Raw genomic sequence first — 21,465 nt, 5'->3', positions numbered from 1 at the left:
GTGGTAGTTCATTCCATAATGTGCCATTAACCAAGGACAGGGTAGAAAATATCTGACCTTATTTCTTCATTCGCGACCATCGGCCCAGAAAACTAGCCCTATTTTCAGAAAGAGCTCCAGTGTTCTGAGAAATAAATGTTTTCAAATACGCATTCTCCAGGTCAAATAATGTGGCCCCCACAATAGCTAGCTCTCCATTAAGGAGCAGACTTAAAGGAGATCCCATAGTAGAGGAATCATTTCTGTGCCTGGCTACTTCACTGTGCCTGAAAGTTATCTGGAGGTCAGAGCAATCAGGTTCTAGAGCCAGCCCAACATAAATGTAGCAAATGCCTGGGGAGGGCACAGGGCCGGTTTGAAGTCAACTAACACTAGGTCAAGATGGTAACTCAGCATCTTGCTTGTTTATAATTTTACCCGCTTATGATATGACCCATTAACTATGTACATGCTACCTGCATGACATGAACGCCTTATGGAAAGATGTGTAAGCTCCATTATATATCCCCATTGGAAAATATATTCACTCTCTCAGTCCTGACATGGGAAGAGAGCCCCTGTGTCCGGCTGTCTGCTCTCTGTCTTTTAATATTTGCCACAATTGCAATGTCACTCCTGAGGATCACTTTTGGAGTGTTGGGGACCCTAGTGCCCGAAAATAATGCACCCACTCATAAAATTAGAATTTTGAGGTCCAGTAACATTATCTGAATGTTCTAGAAATAGCTCAGCTTTACACTCACACAAAGTAGATAAACACCTATTTGTTATAAAATGGAATTAGGGTTTCTACCGGCATCACCATTATAAGAGGCTCGGTACCTTCAGTGACAAGAAGTATCAGGAACAGTGCAGATCGGGGAGGTCAAACATACCTCAACTCTCCAACATTTTTTGTCAACTCTAAAACAAGTCAGTCCTTCCACACCACTCTGTCTCACTTCTGGGTTTGATAATCTGTTGCTGTGGTCACCCAACACTCAATAGATCAAAGCGGTCTATTAATGAACAAGGTACAACTCAGGATCAGGAACAAGAAGCTATAACTCAGAACCAAGATCAGAATGTTCACAGATATTATCTCCCTTCCTGAGTGCAGAACAACTTTCTAAGCTCTTAATGGCCACTTTAGGACAAGCTCCTCTGGATAACCTTAGGACAAATTCTCCTCAGCCACCTTTGGACAGAATTACCTTTACTTTAATTGCAAGGTCCTCTTGAACCTGCCATCTTTCACCACATGCTCTCCAAGGGGCCCTCGTAGTTCTGTTGGGTGGACCTCTGGAGCCCTCCCAACCTTGCCTAGGCAGGGAAGGTGCTAGGTTGACCCAAGAAGCCATCATATCAAGAGGGAGAGAGAGAACTGCCTGCAGGCATGGTTTGAGAAGAGACAGAGAGAAATTAGCCTGTCATCTGAACGGTTGATTTGGTTTTGTTAGCCCCTGCAGCCACACAGTCCAGAATGAACCCACGGATTAGGGATTTGCAGCTTCCAGAAATTCATGAGCCATTTCTTTGAATGACAACTCTGAGCCACCTGTGTGAACTTACTTGAGAGCTTGCTCCACTCCATGAGCCAACAGCGTGCTGTCTGACCTTCCCAATTGGGTTCCTCAGCCCCTGCAACCTATTATGTGACCAGATTCAACAACTTCACCTTGTGGACTACTGTCCTGGTGATCTGGTTCATCAGCCTTTGCAAACACATCAATGAGGAGAACCCTTCAGACCAGCGGTTCTCAATCTATGGGTCTCAACCCCTTTGGGGGTCGAATGACACTTTCACAGGGCTTGCCTAAGATCATCAGAAAGGACATATTTCCAATGGTCTTAGGAACCAAGATACCGCTCCTCTATCTGTATCCAGGAAGTCCACCCACATGCAGATACGCCCACATTCAACTACCGGGCGTGAAGACTATTACCCATGCTATACATGCTTCAAAACAAAATTTCATTTTTTTGTCATTAGAAAGAAATATTTCACAATATATAATTACATATTGTTTTCTGATTACTCACTATGTTTTAATTATGGTCAATTTGTAACAATGAAAACACATCCTGCTTACATTGTGATTCCTAACAGTAGCAAAATTACTACAAATTAGGAACGAAAATAATTTTATGATTGGGGGTCACAACGTTAGGAACTGTATTAAAAGGTGCGGCATTAGAAAGGTTGAGAACCACTGCTCCAGAGTGATACCTGACCTATGGACTTGGGACTCACCAGCTTCCACATCTTGAAGAGTTATTGACTTGATGGCTGTTTACTTTTGTGAGATACCGCAGGGCAGATCATGGACATCCTGAAGCTCTACCTCATAGTGAAGGTCTACTGCTGGTCCTGCAAAATGAACTGTAAGATTCTTGCATCAAGAGCTGTCCAATGAAGATGACGACCAGGGCAAAGGAGACACAGTGACAGGTCCACACAGAGCTTTCCAGCCAAGATCGTGGAACAGGCCGGCAAGATCAAGAGGACAGTATCACTAAGGAGCTGATATAGATGAATTGAAAAAGATGGAACCAAGAAATGAGCTTCTATTCAGAAGGCACAATGTCTGAGAGGGACAGAGAGAACAAGCCTGCTCTGAAGAAGAGCAAATCTGCCTACATGTTTCCTTAATATGAATCCCAATGTGTAGCCTATTGATTCTGTTAGCAAGTTATATTTTGTTACTTAATAAAACTTGTACCTGTGATTCTGGACTATAATTTCTATGTGGCCACTGAAAAAAAATGAATGATCTGAGAAGGAGAGAACTGTGTAAAAATAACTGCTGTCAGAACTGGAAAACCATTGGAGGGTAGATTTATGTTTAAGTTCTGCCTCATATGAATCAGGGCTAATGCTGATGGTTGGTTCTCTCTCCTACATCTATAATTAGAGGAAGTGAGAAGCCGTCAACCATTTTTAAATTAGTATTGCTACAAGGCCCATTTCAGATGCATTAATGAGAATGCTGCAGTTTGGGAGATTATTCAACACCACCTTCAGAAAGAAACATTACGGAAACTTACTCAGACAAAAAACCCATGGAATAATGGACTCTCCTAAAGAAGTGATCTTATTTCTCCTTAAAAACTGAGCATAGTGTTAAATTTGAATGATTCTCATGGGTTGGCCATAGAATAATGAATTATTAGTTGAAAGCTAATATCATCCAAAGAATCCTTAGTGATGTATTATGTTCAATGTCAGTAGTTTAGTGTTATTCCTGTGATCAACATATTCTTAATCTTCTCCATCTCAATGTTGAAGTCAGAGTCAAAGTTTATCTCTAACTTCTGCTATTTCAAATTTCCACTTTCCAAGGAACCAAATCAGTATTAACAGGCTTCTGCACTTCCAGTAGGAAATACAAAAAAGAAGAAAATGCAGCAGAATTACCTGAGCCTTGGTCATTTTCTTTGGTCCTTATAACACGGCCAGCAACTGGGATGCTCTATGTTTGTCTTAACTCTATCAGCTCCAATGATGCTCACAAATTTCAGTCTCTCATGAGGACATCCCAGAAATAATAATACCCAAACCAGGCACTTCTTCCTTCTTCCTCTAAGCTGCTGGTTGGTGAAAATCTGCAAGCTGCTACAATGCGAGAAATTTAGTTCCAGATGCTGTAAGGGTTCCTGTCCATCTTCTTAACACAGTCCCCAATACTGTTAACGGTCTCCTTATTGAGTGACAGAAAACATGTTAATACCATGAGCAATAAAAGTGAAAACTCATAATTTTCAGATCTGAGTAAAAGATGACTTTACAATAAATAGGGATTGGATAATCAAATATACATGTCAAAAAGAAGAAACAATAAATCTGGACCACTACCTCAAAGCACACAGAGAATTAATTCCTTACTGTGTGACTCAAGGAGAATGACAAATCAATGAACCTTTATGATGATTATGTTAATTAAAGCATCTGGAAAATTTGAAATGAGCTATATAACGAACTATTATAAACTGAAGATTATTTTGCTGGAGGAACTGTAAATTGTACAATCACTTTAGAAACACTTTAAAAATCACCATCAAGTAGAGTTACACATATAAGCACCCGATAGGACAAAGGAGAACGGTTCTACAGTGTTTCCAAGACTACAGAGCCACGACAGGCAGCTAATGGGTTAGCAGTCCAACACTTACCACTTGTCAAAACCACAGCTCCATATTAAACACATATATCACCTATTAGTTTGAAATTTAAATATGTATATATGAAGTAAGAAGTATACATCCCCCATAGTGAGTGCACTTTTGAACTCCAAGACAAATAACATTTTTAATGTAGCATTATTTACAATAACCCAATGCACTTAGTTTGCCTGTACACCTTTCTAGCGATAGCCGCATAACTCCTTCCAAATGTGTAGGTGGGTGTGTCGTTCGACAATGTGAATGAGGAAAAGGAGATCTGGTGGCATAGTGGTTACTGTTGGGCTTCTAACAGCAAGGTCAGCAGTTGGAAACCACCAATTTCTCCTAGAAAGAAAGATGGGGCTTTCTCCTTTCACGAGTGACATGGCTTTCTAGTCCACTAAAGAGTCACACTCTTGGAAACCCACATGGGGCAGTTGTACCCTGTCATATAGGTTTGCTATGAGTCAGTGTTAACTTGATGGCAGTGAGTTTGGTTTTTTGGTTTAAGAGAATTGTGAAAATTGCCAAACAATAGATTGGTACCCTTGAGACTTGGAGTTATGCAAATAAGCTGCCTGACAACCTAACCTGGAGCTGAGTCACACTGGACATCCTGGTAGGTTTAACTGAGACATTTCTGAGACACAAATTGGGATCTCACTACCATCCAAAAAAAAAAAAAGAGAGAGCGAGCCAGGAGTAGGGGCCTTTGGATCCCAGATTCTTGCACTGAAACTCTTCAATGTAGAAGACAGAGAGCTGTGCCACAAGAGAAGAAGTGATGGGGAGAAGCAGCAACACAGACATGGTGGCAGCAGAACCAAGAGACTGAGACAGAGCAGTGCAATTCCCAGGCCACAGAACAAGAGAGCTGAGTGCCTCTGGGCAGGAGGTTAATACATGAAGTTGTATACATCTGAGTATTTATCTGGGGAACCAGATCTGCCAACCTACACAGAGTTCCATGAGGCTAAGGGACAGAGTGGGCACTTATCTGCAGAACTAAAAGACCTTTGAAACACTTGCCCATTCAGGACAGAAGCCAAAGGGCTGCAGGGCCTGACTTTAGCTGCAGGTATGGCTGTCAAGATGCTGTCCCAAAGTAGAACTGTATCTTGAGTCATTTAGGATCCAAATTGTGTGTTAGGGTACAAAAGTTACCCCTATGCCAAATATAACTTAAGGAGAACATTTATTGAACTTTAAGAGAAAACAAAAGACAAACACACACCGTATGGATAAGTGAGACCATTAGCACGAGGTCAAAATAACAACTGAGTATTCACAGCCTGGGCCCTGGGTAACAGGGCAGAGAACAAAAGGCATGTCCCAGATCATGACTGGTGGCAGATCAATACATCACAGGTACAGGTGGGACTTCAGCAGCAGGAAAGGGACCATAATTAGGACGTGCACCTTATTCAATAGAAGAGCTTACAAGACTGGTCCAGGACCTTCATACACAAGCAATCAAGGCAAGACTCATGACAATGCTCCTTGTTCTGTCCTCAGTAAGGTGACCTCCATCAAGCATACACCTAGGCAGGCCCATGGAGAGGGCTGGCTGCAAAAGAGTGCAGGCAATCTACTTTCTCATGCATTCTCCCGGAGGGGGAGATGCTCTGTATCATTGGTTAATGATCAGAGAGAATTTAATGGCGGCTTAATCAAAGTGGGGACGCAGCAAATGGACACTGAGGTATCACTGTCGTCAGTAACCCAAACCTAAAACCCCACTCACTGCTATCGAGTGGATTCCGATTACAGCGCCCCTTTAGGAGAAGTTGGAACTGCCCCAGGTGGGTTCCCGAAAGTGTAACTCTTTACAAGGGTAGAAACCCTGCTTTTCTGTCCAGGTGTGACTTGTAATTCCGAACTGCTGACCTTGCAGTTAGCAGCCCAATCTGTAACCACTTAGGCCACCACTTTTTGCAAATTGTAGGGCTCAGAACTTAAGAAGCTCTAATACAATTATAAACGGTTGTCCATCCAGTGAATTCTGTCATTCAGGGAGAGGCGCAAAGCCCTCTGGCCCTGATGGGCAGGGCACCCCGGGTGATTGTGTGTGGGCGCTCTCCCCGTCGGACCCCAGAAACCATGGCTCCCGCCTGCTGCCCTCCCCCCCCCCCCCCCCCCCCCCCCCCCCGGCCAGCTCCTCTGCCCCGCCTCGCCCTCAGGAGCCCGGGTCCTGACGCCGCACGTCCGCGCGTCGCTCGCCCTGTTTCAGAGGCAGACACGCACTTGTTCTCCTCACTTACCGTCGTTCCGACAACTTACACTACTTCCCAAAGGCTCCACCGCGCCGCCGGTGCGCAGGATCCTCCTCAAACTCCCGCTGCAACTCCCGGCGCGACGGGGATGCTGTGCGTGACTATGGCGGCCGCCAAAGGCCGAAATACACGCCAGATGCTGGCGACACGCACTTCCGGCCCCGCCCTTCACAGACTTGGTGGAGGGCGCCATGCTTAGATACTTGCTGTACAAGAGGAAAGAGTGAGTGAGTGAGTGAGTGAGTGAGTGAGTGAGTGAGTGAGTGAGTGAGTGAGTAAGTGAGTGTGTGTGTCCCACTTGTTCTAATTTCATACACCTTATTTGCAGGGCCTTACCCATTCTTTGGTTGGGAAGGACAAAGCAGTGGACAGAAAGGCCATATAAAAGCAATCCATCACTCCACTCTGGTTCATGAGGTTAGTCACTCACTTTCAAATACATATATATTTTTTCTGCTGTGAAATATCAACTAGTTTTGGAATTTTATTGTTTGGGATCATTTAAATGATGTTTTCACTGACTTTCATATATTTTTTCAACATATATATGGACATATATGTACACACTATACTTTACATTTCTCATTATACAGTCATAGCTATAAAACAGGAAGTCTTGGTCATTATCTCTGATGTTCAATTTGGTAGGGTGGTAACACATGTCTAGCTAACACATGAAATGTGATCAATATAAATAAAAAACTGGATTGTAAATTTTAAGGTTTGTTTTTTGAATCGTCACAAAGTAGTGCCATCATGTTATTGCTAATTTATTTATGAATTAAAAACTCATAAAAATTTAAGGAATGTTTAATAACCTGTGGGGAGATACGCGTTTATGGTGTAGTTTAATTATTTGAATAATTCACAGTGGAATAGATTTGCAATCAGCATAAAGGTGAGTACTATAAGCTGGAGGTCAGATATACACTACCGTTCTCCAACTCCTTCACCATTTCTAAACCCATCAATTCTCTGTGCTTCACTCCCTGCTCAGCTGGGTTTGACAAATCCATACACTAGCTGCACAGACTCACACCACACTCACAGGTATGTAGTTAATTGGAGGTTGAAAACAGGTTATACATTGGGATGAAACTTAATTTGAAATCAGGGGCTCGAGTGGGAAAAGAATACTTTGAAAATGATGATGGTGGCATATGTGCAAATGTGCTTGACACATGTGAGGAACATATGGATTGTGATAAGAGATGTAAGAGCCCCCCAAAAAGGTATTTTTTTAAAGAAAAATAAAAATTTGAAAGTAACAAGATACAAATTGTATGTAGTTGGCTAACCAGGGGAGCTTTCGAAGCAGATAAACCTTGGAACAAAAATATTCCCTGTTGATACAATTCTTGATCAGAGCATTGGACAGTTCTCTACCAGTGGGGTCTCTCTGCTGCTCACTGGTCTAACTCCAGGTCAGTACAGAAGTTCTGCATTCGGTCTCTGCACTAGCAACCTCTCTACTGCTATGTGACCTAGCTCACAGGCAGTCGATAGCAGGTTTCTCAGCCCTTTCCTGATATCTACATTGGGTAGCTCAGGTGCCAGAATCCCTGCCATCAGATTCTCTGTTACTAACTGACCTGGAAGATCTTCTAGTTAGACCTCTCCACTGTACTGCCACTTGACTCACTACCTTCCTGCAATCACGGGGTCACATCCTAAACAATAAAGTTTACAGACACGGTATCACATTTGTGACCATTCTGCTTACACATGGCTCTGCATTATGGTCAACCTACTTCCCAGCCAGTATGCTTTCTGTCATCCAAATGACTCAACCACAACCATCACCCATTTGTTGTTGTTACCTGCCATCCAGTTGGTTACAACCCCATAGGGAACTGTACACAACAGAACAAAGCACAGCACGGTCCTGTGCTTTCTTTAAAATTGCTCCCATGCTTCAGCCCATTGTTGTAGACACTGTCAGTCCAGTTCCTTGAAGGCCTTCTTCTTTCCATACCCCTTCACTTCACTCCAAGTTAGTTTGTCCTTTGAGCAATCCCAGGTACTTTCAACTGTCTCCTTCAGGACCACAGTTCAAATGGATAGATTTTTTTGGTCTTACTTTTTCAACGCCAAACTTTTAAAACTCACATGCAAATAATTTTTCAGGCACTAAGTTAAAATTTCGCTTTTGGGCACTGAAAGTTGTCAGTTCTCAGCAGAACTCTAGGTCTCTTGGCAAAGCAGAGCTGTGGTCTAAAGATGCTTTTGCTCTGTGTTCTCCTGTGCCAAGTGACAGTTCCCTAAGGTGGGAGATTCAGATATCTGACCTGGGTCTACAGGGATGGTTGTAACTGCAAGTGATTGACAGAGACCAATTATCTTTATTTACAGGAGTGCAGCCTCAGCAGTCGAGAACAAGACTGGTGAAGCCCTCCCAGAAGCAGTCCCTCACCTGCACTGTCTCAGTTTTCTCCATCACCAGAATTTCCTGCTGGAACTGGATCTGCCAGACCTCAAAAAAGGGACTGCAGTGGATGTGAGCGATATGCTATGGAGTAGTACAAGTTATAACCCATCCTTCCAAAGCCAGAGACACACTAGGAATCAGTTCTTCCTGCAGTTGAACTCCATAAACACTCAGGACACGGCCATGGATTACTGAGCAAGGAGCACAGTGAGGGGATGTCAGTGTGAGCTCAGACACAAACCTCCCCTGCAGGGGAGACATGGACAGCAGGGGGCACACAGGACCCACTGAGCACAGACGTGTTAGAATGAGCACTTCCTCTCTTAGCTCTCAGCATCCCCCGGACAGTTTTTCTCTAAATTTCTCCTCACTGCAGGCTTAATAGGAGAAACTAGCATTCTCTGTTTGTAGTCCAAATATTAAAAGTGACCCCGACCCTTCATTGGCATCCCATATGATCAATTTTCCTTCTTGGCATACAGATTATCATGGTTATTATCATTTATCTGTTCGTCAAAACTTGTTGAAGGGTCAGGTGTCTGACTGCTTTGCTCCCTCTGCAATGTGAGTAGTGACTGGCTGATTTTCTATGTCTGAGATAATTACTGTGGGGACACCTGGGGCTGAACTTGTGACATGTCATTAGTGATGCTTGCTACTCATTGTCTCGGTTTATGCAGACACAAGTGTTCCAGGCAGAGAGAGATCTCTAACATAGGAAACAGGGGAACTGGAATGACCCGTCTGGTTGGAGGTGTCATTTTTGAGATTACTCTTTGGAGCATAATGAAGCAAACATTCAATGGAAGGAAACTTTAATTTTAAAAATAGCAAATTTGCCACAAGAGGAAGAAATTGCAGACTAACATCTCAGAATGCTCTTTAGAATTGAGAATAGTGGGACTTCCCACATATTTTGAACCTGCGATCAGAGAATCCAGTTCCTAGAGAAGGATATCCTACTTGACAGAGTGTCAGCAAAATAGGGGAAAATGCTTAATTAGATATACAGAGAGTGGCTACAAAATTGTTCTCTAGGAATAAGTGGGGACAGTCCAAGATGTGGCAGTTTATGTTTTTTTTCTGATGTACATAGAACCATGATGATCAAAGCTGACACCAAAGCACCCAACAACATCTCTGATGAAGTGTGGTGCAGAATGTTTAGATTAATGCTGTTTAGTCAAGTAATTACCTAAATTAAGAATATATTATAGTTTTTTACATTCGCAAAGTGTTAAATTGTTTAATGTTTAACATTCAGTATACATACCACTCCTTATTCAGTTTACCTGTATGGCTATTAATCAGGAAAACTATGTGCAATAAATACATAATAAATGTGATATACAAATGAATACAATTGGGGACTCCACTATTATCCACAGTTTCCTGCAAAACAGAATCTCACCATTTAGACAAATGCAGTCCCTCCTCCTCTTACTTTCCAGGCATCTTTGGGAAATGATTCACTAGACCTTACTCTCAGGTAACTCTGGGTGAGTGTGAATCACCTGTTATATGGTGAGCAGAATAGAGTGTAATCCTTCACAGAGGGACTCCACATAGACCAATGGAGTAAATTTTAAAGTAAAAATTATATGCTTATACAACTGAGGTAAACTTATTTTATATAAGAGTATTAATCCCTAATAAAATGTAAAAAAAGAAAAGAGGAGAAAAAATGATTAGGGCAAAGACTGTACAGATGTGCTTTATACAATTGATGTATGTATATGTATGAACTGTGATAAGAATTGTATGAGCCCCTAATAAATTGTTAAAATTAATTAAAAAAAGAGTATTAAATCCTCTTAAGTGAAGTAACCATTAAATAAATGATTCTGTAAGAATTAGATTTCCAAGGCGGCGGAACTACGCGGGCCGGAGGGAAGCTGAGCCGCAGCGCACCGGCCGAGCTATGTCGGAAACGGGTGACGAGCAGCCAATGGAGACGACCAGCGCCACGGAAAACGGGCACGAGGCCGCCCCAGAGGGCGAGTCGCCGGCCGGGTCCGGCACCGCGACCGCGACCACGACGGCGACCGCGACTGTAGCCACCACGGCGACCGCCGCCACCCCGGCCGGCAATCAGAATGGCGCCGAGGGAGACCAGATCAACGCCAGCAAGAACGAGGAGGACGCGGGAAAAATGTTTGTTGGTGGCTTGAGCTGGGATACCAGCAAAAAGGATCTGAAAGACTATTTTACCAAATTTGGAGAGGTCGTTGACTGTTCAATAAAAATGGATCCTAACACTGGACGGTCAAGAGGGTTTGGGTTCATCCTCTTCAAAGATGCAACCAGCGTGGAGAAGGTACTAGACCAGAAGGAGCACCGGCTGGATGGTCGGGTTATTGACCCTAAAAAGGCCATGGCCATGAAAAAGGATCCGGTGAAGAAAATCTTCGTTGGGGGTCTGAATCCTGAGGCCACTGAGGAGAAGATTAGGGAGTACTTTGGCGAATTTGGAGAGATTGAGGCCATTGAGCTTCCCATGGATCCAAAGTCTAACAAAAGACGAGGCTTTGTTTTTATCACCTATAAAGAAGAGGAACCTGTGAAGAAGGTTCTGGAGAAAAAGTTTCACACTGTCAGTGGAAGCAAGTGTGAAATCCAGGTGGCCCAGCCCAAAGAGGTCTACCAGCAGCAGCAGTACGGCCCTGGGGGCCGTGGAAACCGCAACCGAGGGAACCGAGGCAGTGGTGGTGGTGGTGGAAGTGGAGGTCAGAGTCAGAGTTGGAATCAGGGCTACGGCAACTACTGGAACCAGGGCTACGGCTACCAGCAGGGCTACGGGCCCGGCTATGGCGGCTACGACTACTCGCCCTATGGCTATTACGGCTACGGCTACGACTACAGTCAGGGTAGTACAAATTACGGGAAGAGCCAGCGACGTGGTGGCCACCAGAATAACTACAAGCCATACTGAGGCCGTGGCAGGCACGACAGCTGACCGCGCCACTCTGTTTGGATATCAGTGAACACAATTATGTACCAAATTTAACTTGGCAAACTTTCTATGGCCTGTCCCATGTGCATCTTATTTAAAATTTTCCCCCTGGAAATCACTCTCCTGTTTACTATTTCCAGAGCTAGTTGTGTTCGCAGCGTGTGGTGTATCAGAGGCCGAGCAGCATCGTGGGCCTAATTTAACACCAGGTTCCCCCAAACCCGAGGGGTGGGTGTGCGCCCTGCTGCTGCTCTGTATCCGGGGCCTGCAGGCCCTGGTGGGTAAAGAGTAAACTTGTATCTTAGGAAACCAGTGTCACCTTTTTTCACCTTTTAATTTTATATTATTTGTGTCATACATTTCCTGTTAACGGAAGTGTTAATTTTACTGTACTTTTTGGTACCTTTTTGGGAATCTAATGTATTGTAAGGTATTTTACACGTGTCCTGATTTTGCCACGACCTGGATATTGAAGCTATCCAAGCTTTTGAAATAAAAATTTAAACCCCCCCCTAAAAAAAGAATTAGATTTCCACGTGCAGAAGAATGAATCCGTGTATCAGATCATGTCCCCCACCCGCCACACACAGGCATACAACTAAAAATATCCAAAGATCTAAGCATGAACAATAAAGTCATTTTTAAGTAAGTATAGGAGTGTGATTTAAAATTTTTATTTAATGAGAAATAACCATATGACAGCAGAAGCAAGAAGCATAAACGACAAAGTAGGTTAAAGTCTGTCTTATCACAAAACTGGCTTGTGACCCAAGACCAGAGGCACAAGTGTGGGTAAAAATACTAATAATTATGGCTAACGGGGGCTGTATAATCTATCTGTGGGGTCAGTTAAATTAAAGACATAAAAGTTAACTCAGAAGCTTATGATGAGTAAATTTTGTTATCAAATTGTTAATCTTCAAAGACTTTTTTTAAACTAAGGAAATAGAACATGGAACACATTATGAACTCTGAACACAATGGAAACCTGCAATGATGGGCACATGTGTGGATAGAAGAACTGAGGAACTGTTCCCCATTGGGACATTGTGCTCACCTATTCTTTTAGGTATGAAGAGTTGTCCTCTGATAGTTTCATAGGAAAATCTTACAAATTTCACACTATAGCATTGAAGTAGCCTACCTCAAATTCTTTGTTTTTTCCCCCTAAGAGCTCAAAGAACATGGTCAAAGAGCATGAGGTGAGTCTCTGGGGGATACACAGCTGAAATTTTAAGAATTCCATTTGTAGTTTTACACCTATAAAGTTAAGATGGTAATGGTGCCTCTACCCACATTTGTGTATTTATTCAAAAATGCAATAAAGTGCTGTGTTCTCTCCATTTAGTATAGTAAAATTATACATACCTTACTTTACCCAGAATGCAGTGTCCTTCCAAAAGCACATCCAAAAAGCATCAGTGCCATTGAGTCATTTCCTCTCAAAGACACAAGGGGCCAGAGTAGCACTTCCCCTGTAGGAGTGTTAAGTTGCAAATCTCAGTGGGAGTGGAAAGCCTCATCTTCCTCCCAATGAACCACTGGTGGTTCAAACTGCTGACTTTGTAATTAGCAGCCCCACTCATCATAAACAACATGCCTGAGACTCCCTATGATACTTAGCACATTCTTATCTGCTCTTGTGATGACCTTCTCAGCAGTCATGCACTTCACTTACTGGTGTCAACCCTTCCTTCTGCTGATAAAACAACCCAGCCCTGGGAGAAGTGCCTCAACTCTGGAATTCCCAGGTGTCCAAATTCAATTATCAGGACTGAACACAAGTCACCTTTGAGTGCTGATCCGGGTTTTCCTTGTTACTATGTTAAAAAGTGATTTTACAGAGAAAAAGCAAGCGTGAATGTGCATGGTGGAGAGACACAGTGGATGTGTGTGAGGGTTTTGCTGACTGGAATGTCCCTATGTTTGCAGGTGTCCAGTGTGAGATGCACCTGGTGAAGGCTGCGAGAAGCTGGAGGCAAACTCTTGGGGGGAAAAACTGTCTACTTCTTGGACTAGTGGGGCAGGATCATCACTTCCTTCAGCTGAGGCAGGGCCCCATGGAAGGGTGCTGACAGCTCAAGGAGCGGATGCAACAAGTGTCGTGTCCTTCACCTAAGGGACAGTTGACAGTTCCCCCCTTGTTCCCTATAACATCGCTGAAGCAGGATGACCTGCAAATCAGCTATGCTCCTTCTTCCCAGCTTCCGACTCCCCTCGACTAGCCATGAAATTCCTTATGCCTTGCCCGTATAAATTAATGCGCTGCAGTTGCTGGGAAGCCTCCTTCCTCATCAGGGAACAGGCTCCACCTGCCTCAGCTTCTTGTATCAGGTCTCCTGTCTTTCTTCCATCCCCCACCATCCTCCTTCCTGTGCTCCTGGTCGCTGCAACCCTTGTGGATTTCCAAATGTAAACTTTGAGCAACAGGTTGGCCCCAATTTGACCCAACATGTTGTTGGCAGTAGCCTGGTTTCTATCTAATAAAGTCACTATTACTTACAGATCCTAAGCCAAACATCACAAAGAGGTGAATTCATTTCAAATAGAGATACCATCCCAAATGGACACTTTCTTATGTCTTTTTGAAAAATTGGTTGTTGGGACAGGGGCTCAAACTCACACTCAGATGTGTGACAATTTCCCCCTGAAAGCATTTTATTGGAGCTCTTACAGAAATCATACCAATTCACGCCGGTCTTTTCTTTCTTTCCAACTATTTGTATTTTTATCTCTGTAATATTATATTATCCTTGCAATTGAACTTTTTCTCTTTATACTGCTTCTGTTTGTTTTCCAGGTTGCTAAGCACAGAAGGAATAGGAGCACAAACATAAGAACTACTGCAAGGGTTTATAGGTGATGGAGAGGTTAGGGCGGGAGTTAGGGAGAGTAGGTTTGAGGGAGCAAATGATGCACGTGGGATGGGGAGGGAGCACTCTTTAGAACTGATGATGATTACACAACTCATTTTAAAAGTGCTTTAACCATGGAGGCAGGAGTGAACGTTCAAAAATAATTTGATTGGGCAATGAGTGTACAACTCTTATTATGATTGAACTACTGAACTGTGTGATATGTGGATTACATGCCTATAACACTATTAAATTGTTTCGAATGAATAAAACCATAAAAATAAATCCACAGATGATCATGTACTGTAGTTAGGAGGCTAGAACATAATATGTCAATAGTATTTTTTTTCTTTTTCTTTATTGTCTTTTATAATAACCCCTTACTGTATTGCTTGCCTCTCAATACATGATATTCTAGATATTATCCCAGTCATCAGATTTCCTGTAATTAGTGTTCAATGCATCGAGTCTGGTCTTCAGATGTTTTTGAGGTTCAAGTGGGATAGACTCAAAGGTTGTACTTTGGCTCTCCTGGACTTGTTTTCATTTGATTCCGTTTCAACCTGAATTTACTTATAAGGCCTGTCCCACAGTCAACATGGGCCTGGTTTTAGCTGCTGATAGTGAGCATGTCCATTGTCTCTTCTCACAGATGGAGTCAGTCTGTGCATTCCATCTGGAGAAGGTCATGTTATAGTCGCCTTTTGTGTTGTTGGCAAAAGGTATTTGCAATAAAGAAGTTGTTGATCTTGCAAAGTTCTGTCGTGTGATTTCCAGCTACATTTCTATCACCAAGATCATATTTTCCAATTACTCTTCCTTCCTTTTTCTTTCCAATTGTCAACAATTATCAAAGTATCTTGATTGCATGTGTGATTTCAGACTGCACACATTGGCAGAATACTTCAATTTCTGCATCAGTAAATTTAGTAATTGATGCATAAATTTTAATGGAAGTTGTATTGATTGGAGTTTCTTATATCTGGATAGACATTATCCTATCACAGACAGCATTGTTCTTCAAGATAAAATTTGAAATACCATTTTTAATAATTAATGCAATGCCATTCCTCTTGACTTTGTAATTCCTGGCATAATTAAACTGTATGATTTTCTGATTCAAAATGGCAAATACAGACTATTGTAGTTCATTAATGCCTAGGTATCTGCCTTTATGTACACCATTTCGTTTTTGATGACTTCTAATTGTCTTAGGTCCATACTCTGTACACTCCAAGTTTCAATGACTAAATGATATTTTCAGTGGTTTCTTCTTATTTTGAATCCTGCCCCATCAGCAAATGAGGATTCTGAAGGCTTTCCTCCCTCAGGCTTTATCGATCGACAGCATTATGGTCCACAGTGCTTTGAGAAGGCACTTCTTCCTCAGTCGTGTTTTGAGTGTCTTCCAGCCTGAGGGGCTCGTCTCTCGGCACTATCTTTGACAATGCTCTTGTTCTATGCATGCAGATTTCAGTATCGCACACGGTTTCATAGCTATCCATATGTTTCCCTTGGCTAATTTATATGAAAGGGAAAACTTACTCCTTGTTTGCAGTCTGGAAGCTCTGTTGAAACCTGTTCCCTTGGTTACTTTGCTGGTACTTGAAATACCAGTGGCATAGCTTCCAGCATCACAACAACACACAAGGCGCCACAGGATGACAAACCGACAGGAAAGTGATGCCCCAGTGAGGGTCGCAGCAGTACATCAGTGCAATACCATGTGGAGTGTTTCCACAAGCTGCTGAAGCACGCATCTATGCCAAGAAGTTTGGAAGACAGTGACTCATCCAACTGACTGGAAAAGAGCCATGTTTGCACTCATTCCAAAGAAAGGTTATCCAACAGAAGGTGAAAATTATTTTTAAAATCACTGACATCAAATGCAAATACATTAACAGGAAACTCTCAGAGATTCAGGCTTGATTTAGAAGAAGTTGTGGAGCAAGGGACACCATTGCAGATCTCAGGTGGGTCTTGGCTGGCAGGGGAGAGATCATGATCACGAAGGTGATTTTCCCAGGGCGAGGCTTATCCATTGCACTCCGGATGTGCTGACCCCTGCGATTTCCCCAAATGTGGGAAACGCGACTGCATAATTTGTGGTAGTAGGGGACTGCGGTCACGCTCTTCCTTTGGTCATGCTTCAGAGCAGACCTGTCCTTGGAGAGGGATCTTACGCTTGGTTAAGGAGAGGGCCATAAACAAAGACCCTGGAAAAGATGGATTGACGCAGTGAATGCCGTCAATAGTATGTTTTATTGAATAAAATAGAGGGAAGGTTTGCGGGGGTGGGGAGAGGATAGGTGATTTGTTCTTCAGGAGAAAGGACTAAAATATTTCACAGGTTTAATATGGGGAGATTCCAGTAGATGAAATGTCACACTTCTCATTTACAGAGCTAAGGCACAGATTCAAGAGATAAGTGGATAACAATTTGGGGCCAAGTTGAGACCCAACAAAATAAAACCAGGGTCTTTAAGGTCAAGACTTCTGAGTACGCACTGTTGTATCTGAAAAGTTTGACCCTAATTATCCACTATTGATAAGTGCCAATTGGACAAGGCCACATAGACTTTCCCTGGTACCTAGAGAGTAAAGCTACTTCAAACATGTTAGGAAACTGAGAGCTACAGGCCTAAGTACTATGAGACCCACTGGATCAGATACAAATGTCCTCAGGAATTGTGGTTTCAAGGAGTCATAGCCATATCCTTTACATGGAAAACCTTATGTGTCCTTGTTTCAGACCAGGCTGCTAGTGGTGCCATTGACGAGTCACAATACATTGATCATAGTTCTAGTTAAGATTTCTAGAAATAATTTCATCACCTCAATATGTATGCGGTTCCTTGTGCAGTTAACAGCTACCAAATGCTCTGTCTCACGTCTCACTATCACTTACCAAAAACGTATTTAGTGTTCCTCCTGAAAGGAGTCTCTGCTCTTCCTTCAGAATGTACATTGAAATATTACTCATGGGGTCACAAAATGCCTCAAGCCCACAAAATGCCACAGGCCCTTAAAAACAAGTTGACACATTCTTTTTTTTCAAATCGTCTTATTAGGGACTCATACAACTCTTATCACAATCAATACACACATCAATTGTGTAAAGCACATATGTAAATTCATTGTCCTCATCATTCTCATAACATTTGCTCTCCACTTAAGGCCCTGGCATCAGGTCCTCATTCTTTCCCCTCCCTCCACACTCGCTCATGAACCCTTGATAATTTATAAATTATTATTTTGTCATGAATTTCCCTATCCGATGTCTCCCTTCACCACTTTTCTGTTGTCCGTCACCCAGGGAGGAGGTCACATGTAGATCCTTGTAATCAGTTCTAACTTTCCAACCCACTCTCTCCCTCTACACTCCCAGTATCACCACTCACACCACTGGTCCTGAATGGATCATCCACCCTGGATCCCCTGTGTTTCTGGTTCCTATCTGTACCACAGTACATCCTCTGGTCTAGCCAGACTTGCAAGGTAGAATTGGGATCATGATAGTGGGGTGAGGAGGAAGCATTTAGGAACTAGAGGAAAGTTGTATTTTTCATCATTGCTACATCACACCCTGAGTCTCCTCCCCGAAACCCTTCTGTAAGGGGATCTCCAGTAGCCTACAAATGGGCTTTGGGCCTCCACTCCACACTCCCCCCCCCCCGCCCTTAGTCACTATGGTAAGATTTTTTGTTCTGATGATGCCTGATACCTGATCCCTTCGACACCTCGTGATCGAACATGCTGGTGTACTTCTTCCATGTGGGCTTTGTTGATTCTGAGCTAGAAGGCCGCTTGTTTACCTTTAAGCCTTTAAGAACCCAGACGCTATTTCTTTTGATAGCCGGGCACCATCAGCTTTCTTCGCCACATTTGCTTATTCACCCGCTTTTTCTTCAGCGGTTGTGTTGGTAAGGTGAGCATCATAGAATGCCAATGTAATAGAAGAAAGTATTCCTGCATTGAGGGAGTACTTGAGTTGGGGCCCAAGGTCCTTCCTCCACCTTAAACTAAACCTATAAATATATGCACATAGATCTATTTCTGCATCCTCATATATAAATATATATGCATATGTACATGTTTTTATCTAGGCCTCTATAAATGCCCTTTGCCTCCCAGCTCATTCCTCTATTTCCTTTGACTTTCCTCCTGTCCCACCATCATGCTCAGTCCCCACCAGGGCTTCAGCAATTCCTCTTGGTTACATTACCCTTGATCATGCCCTACCAGGCCTCCCACACTCTCCTCACCACTGATTTGGATCACTTGTTGTTCCCTTGTCCCTGGCTTTGTTAACACTACTGCCTTTCCCCCAACCTTCTCCTCTCCCATGTCCCCCGGAATTGTCAGTCCCATTGTTTTCTCCTCGAGATTGTTTGTCCAGCCTATCTTATTTAGACAGACCTGAGAAGATAATAACATGCACAAAAACAAGACAGAGCAAAACCAAGCAACAATATACAACAAAACAACAACAACAAAATAATGACAAAAAACAACAACAAAGTATAACAAGAAAGAAAAGCTTGTAGTTAGTCCAAGAATCGTTTGTTAGCCTTTAGGACTGTTTTCCAGTCCAGTCTGCTGGTACGCCATGCCCTGGCCCCAAAGTCCACCTTCAGCATTCCCTGGGGACCTCGTTGTTCCATTCCCTTGCTGCTCTGTTGCACCCCCTTAGTATTTTGCCTAGGTGTGGTGGGATCAGGTCAGGTGCAATTCCCACACTGTGTCTCCGGTGTTGTCCCCTGTAGGGCTATGGGTCAGTGAGGGGCGTCATGTCTCATAGTGGGACTGGCCAAGTGGTCCTTTCTGTGGACTGGCTGTTCTAGTTGGGAACATCGTCCTCATGCCAGATGTGAGGCCAGATGTGCTCCACTTTCTCCTCCTCCCACTTCATCTGCTCCCCTGTGCTCTGATTAGATATGTCCGACTCCGAAAGCTGCAGATTCAATGCCAACCTTTGAAATAAATTGTTCTGGTGAGTGGGTCAGGTGTCCACTTAGTAGTTGAGATTGGAGCTGGATCCCCAGACTTCTCCACTGGTTCCCTGCTCCAACGCCGACATGTTGCATTCAAATCTTGGAGCACTGGGTTGAAGTCTGGTTCCTCTTTCCCTGTGGAGATTTAAACAATACCCTCTCTTTGGGTGGGTTAGTGCCCTGTGCCCCCACTAACCATTTCTTTTTTATTACTCTTTTTTCCTTTTGCCCAGCTATTTTTTAGGTGTCTGTCATGTGTATCCCTGTATTTGGTCTGGTCCCTGCCATATTACCTGGTCCTCACCCCCCAGGAATGTTTGTATACAGTAGCTTTTTCCCTATGCCTTAAAAAAATTTTTTAAAGCTTACCTCAGCAGACTCATGTGGTACTTGTCCTTTTGTGCTTGACTTACTTGGCTTAGCATTATTTCCTCCAGTACTTCCCATGCAGCATTGTGCTTCATACGTTCATCACTGCTTCTTAGCGATGCATAGTATTCCTTTGTATGTATATACCACAGTTTTTTAATCCAATCATCAGTTGATGGAAATTTGGGTTGTTTCCAACTCTTTGCAATTGTGAACGGTGCCACAATGAATATTGGAGCACAGATGTCTGGCCTTGGTTTGTTTCTTGCCTCTTCTGGGTATATGCCCAGTAGGGGGATTGCTGGGTCATATGGTAGCTTGATTTCCATCTATTTAGATATGGCCAAATCGATTTCCATAGGGGCTGTACATCTTTACAGGTCCACCAGAAGTGGATGAGAGTTTCTGTCGCCCCACAGTCCCTCCAACACTTGTTGCTTTCTGATTTTTTTAATTGGGCTACCTTTGAGGGTGTTAGATGGTACCTCATTGTTGTTTTAATTTGCATTTCCCTTATGGCTAAAGATCGGGAACATTTTCTCACATGTTTGTTGGCCATTCAGATTTCTGCCCCCTGTGAAACTTCTGTTCAAGTCCTTTGCCCAGCTCTCAAGTGGGCAATCAATTTTGGGGGGTTTTTTTGGGAAGCAAGCAGAGTATTATAGATTTTAGTAATAAGGCCTTTGTCTGATGTGTCATTGCTTAAGATATTTTCCCAGTCCGTGGACTCTCTTATTATGCTCTTGGTGAATTCTTTCGATGTACACAGGTGTTTTATCTTCAGTATATCCCATTTGTCAATGTGTGCATCCTCTGTGTTTGTGTCCTTCCGTATTTCTTTTTTTTTTTAATATAGTTAAAGTTTATTTTTTTAACAATTTATTAGGGGCTCATACAACTCTTATCACAGTTCATACATATACATACATCAATTGTATAAAGCACATCTGTACAGTCTTTGCCCTAATCATTTTTTTCTCCGCTTTTCTTTTTTTACATTTTATTAGTAACTCATACAACTCTTATCACAATCCATACATATACATATATCAATTGTATAAAGCACATCCGTACATTCCCTGCCCCAATCATTCTCAAAGCATTTGCTCTCCACTTAAGCCCTTTGCATCAGGTCATCTTTTTTTTTCCCTCCCTCCTCTTTCCCTCTCCCTCATGTGCCCTTGGTAATTTATACATCGTTATTTTGTTATATCTTGCCCTATCCGAAGTCTCCCTTCCCCCAGTCCTTCCGTATTTCTAATAGCCTGTGTATTCCCTGTGCCAAATTCTTAAGTTGGTCCCAAATCCCGCATTGATGGCCCTAATAGTTTGGGGTTTAACTTCAAGGTCTGTGATCCACCTTGAGCTTGGAGTGAGATAAGGGTCTTGCTTCATCTTTCTGCAGGTAAATATCCATTTTTTTCTGTTAAAGAGGGCATCTGCTTCCCAT

The 21,465-nt window shown here is 42.9% G+C and overlaps 1 protein-coding gene, 1 non-coding gene and 1 pseudogene across 2 annotated transcripts in view; 2 read left to right on the top strand and 1 right to left on the bottom strand.

Annotated features, from left to right (window-relative positions):
* Positions 1-6,609, bottom strand: part of LOC142427506 (uncharacterized) — a 68,554-nt gene extending 61,945 nt beyond the window's left edge. The window contains exon 1 of the mRNA XM_075532745.1: positions 6,405-6,609. Within this exon, the coding sequence (XP_075388860.1) occupies positions 6,405-6,609 (205 nt within the window). The remainder of the gene's footprint in view (positions 1-6,404) is intronic.
* A 4,156-nt stretch (positions 6,610-10,765) lies between these two features.
* Positions 10,766-11,791, top strand: LOC142427824 (heterogeneous nuclear ribonucleoprotein A/B pseudogene; annotated as a pseudogene).
* A 4,837-nt stretch (positions 11,792-16,628) lies between these two features.
* On the top strand, positions 16,629-16,792 carry LOC142428171 (U1 spliceosomal RNA). Its single transcript, XR_012780143.1, has one exon. It is a non-coding gene; the product is annotated as a U1 spliceosomal RNA (small nuclear RNA).
* The last annotated feature ends 4,673 nt before the right edge of the window (positions 16,793-21,465 follow it).

Source organism: Tenrec ecaudatus, chromosome 15 (assembly GCF_050624435.1).
Source record: "Tenrec ecaudatus isolate mTenEca1 chromosome 15, mTenEca1.hap1, whole genome shotgun sequence".
Lineage (NCBI taxonomy): Eukaryota > Metazoa > Chordata > Mammalia > Afrosoricida > Tenrecidae > Tenrec > Tenrec ecaudatus.
The sequence above is the reverse complement of the archived record's forward strand: the minus strand, read 5'-3'. Positions and strand labels throughout refer to the sequence as shown.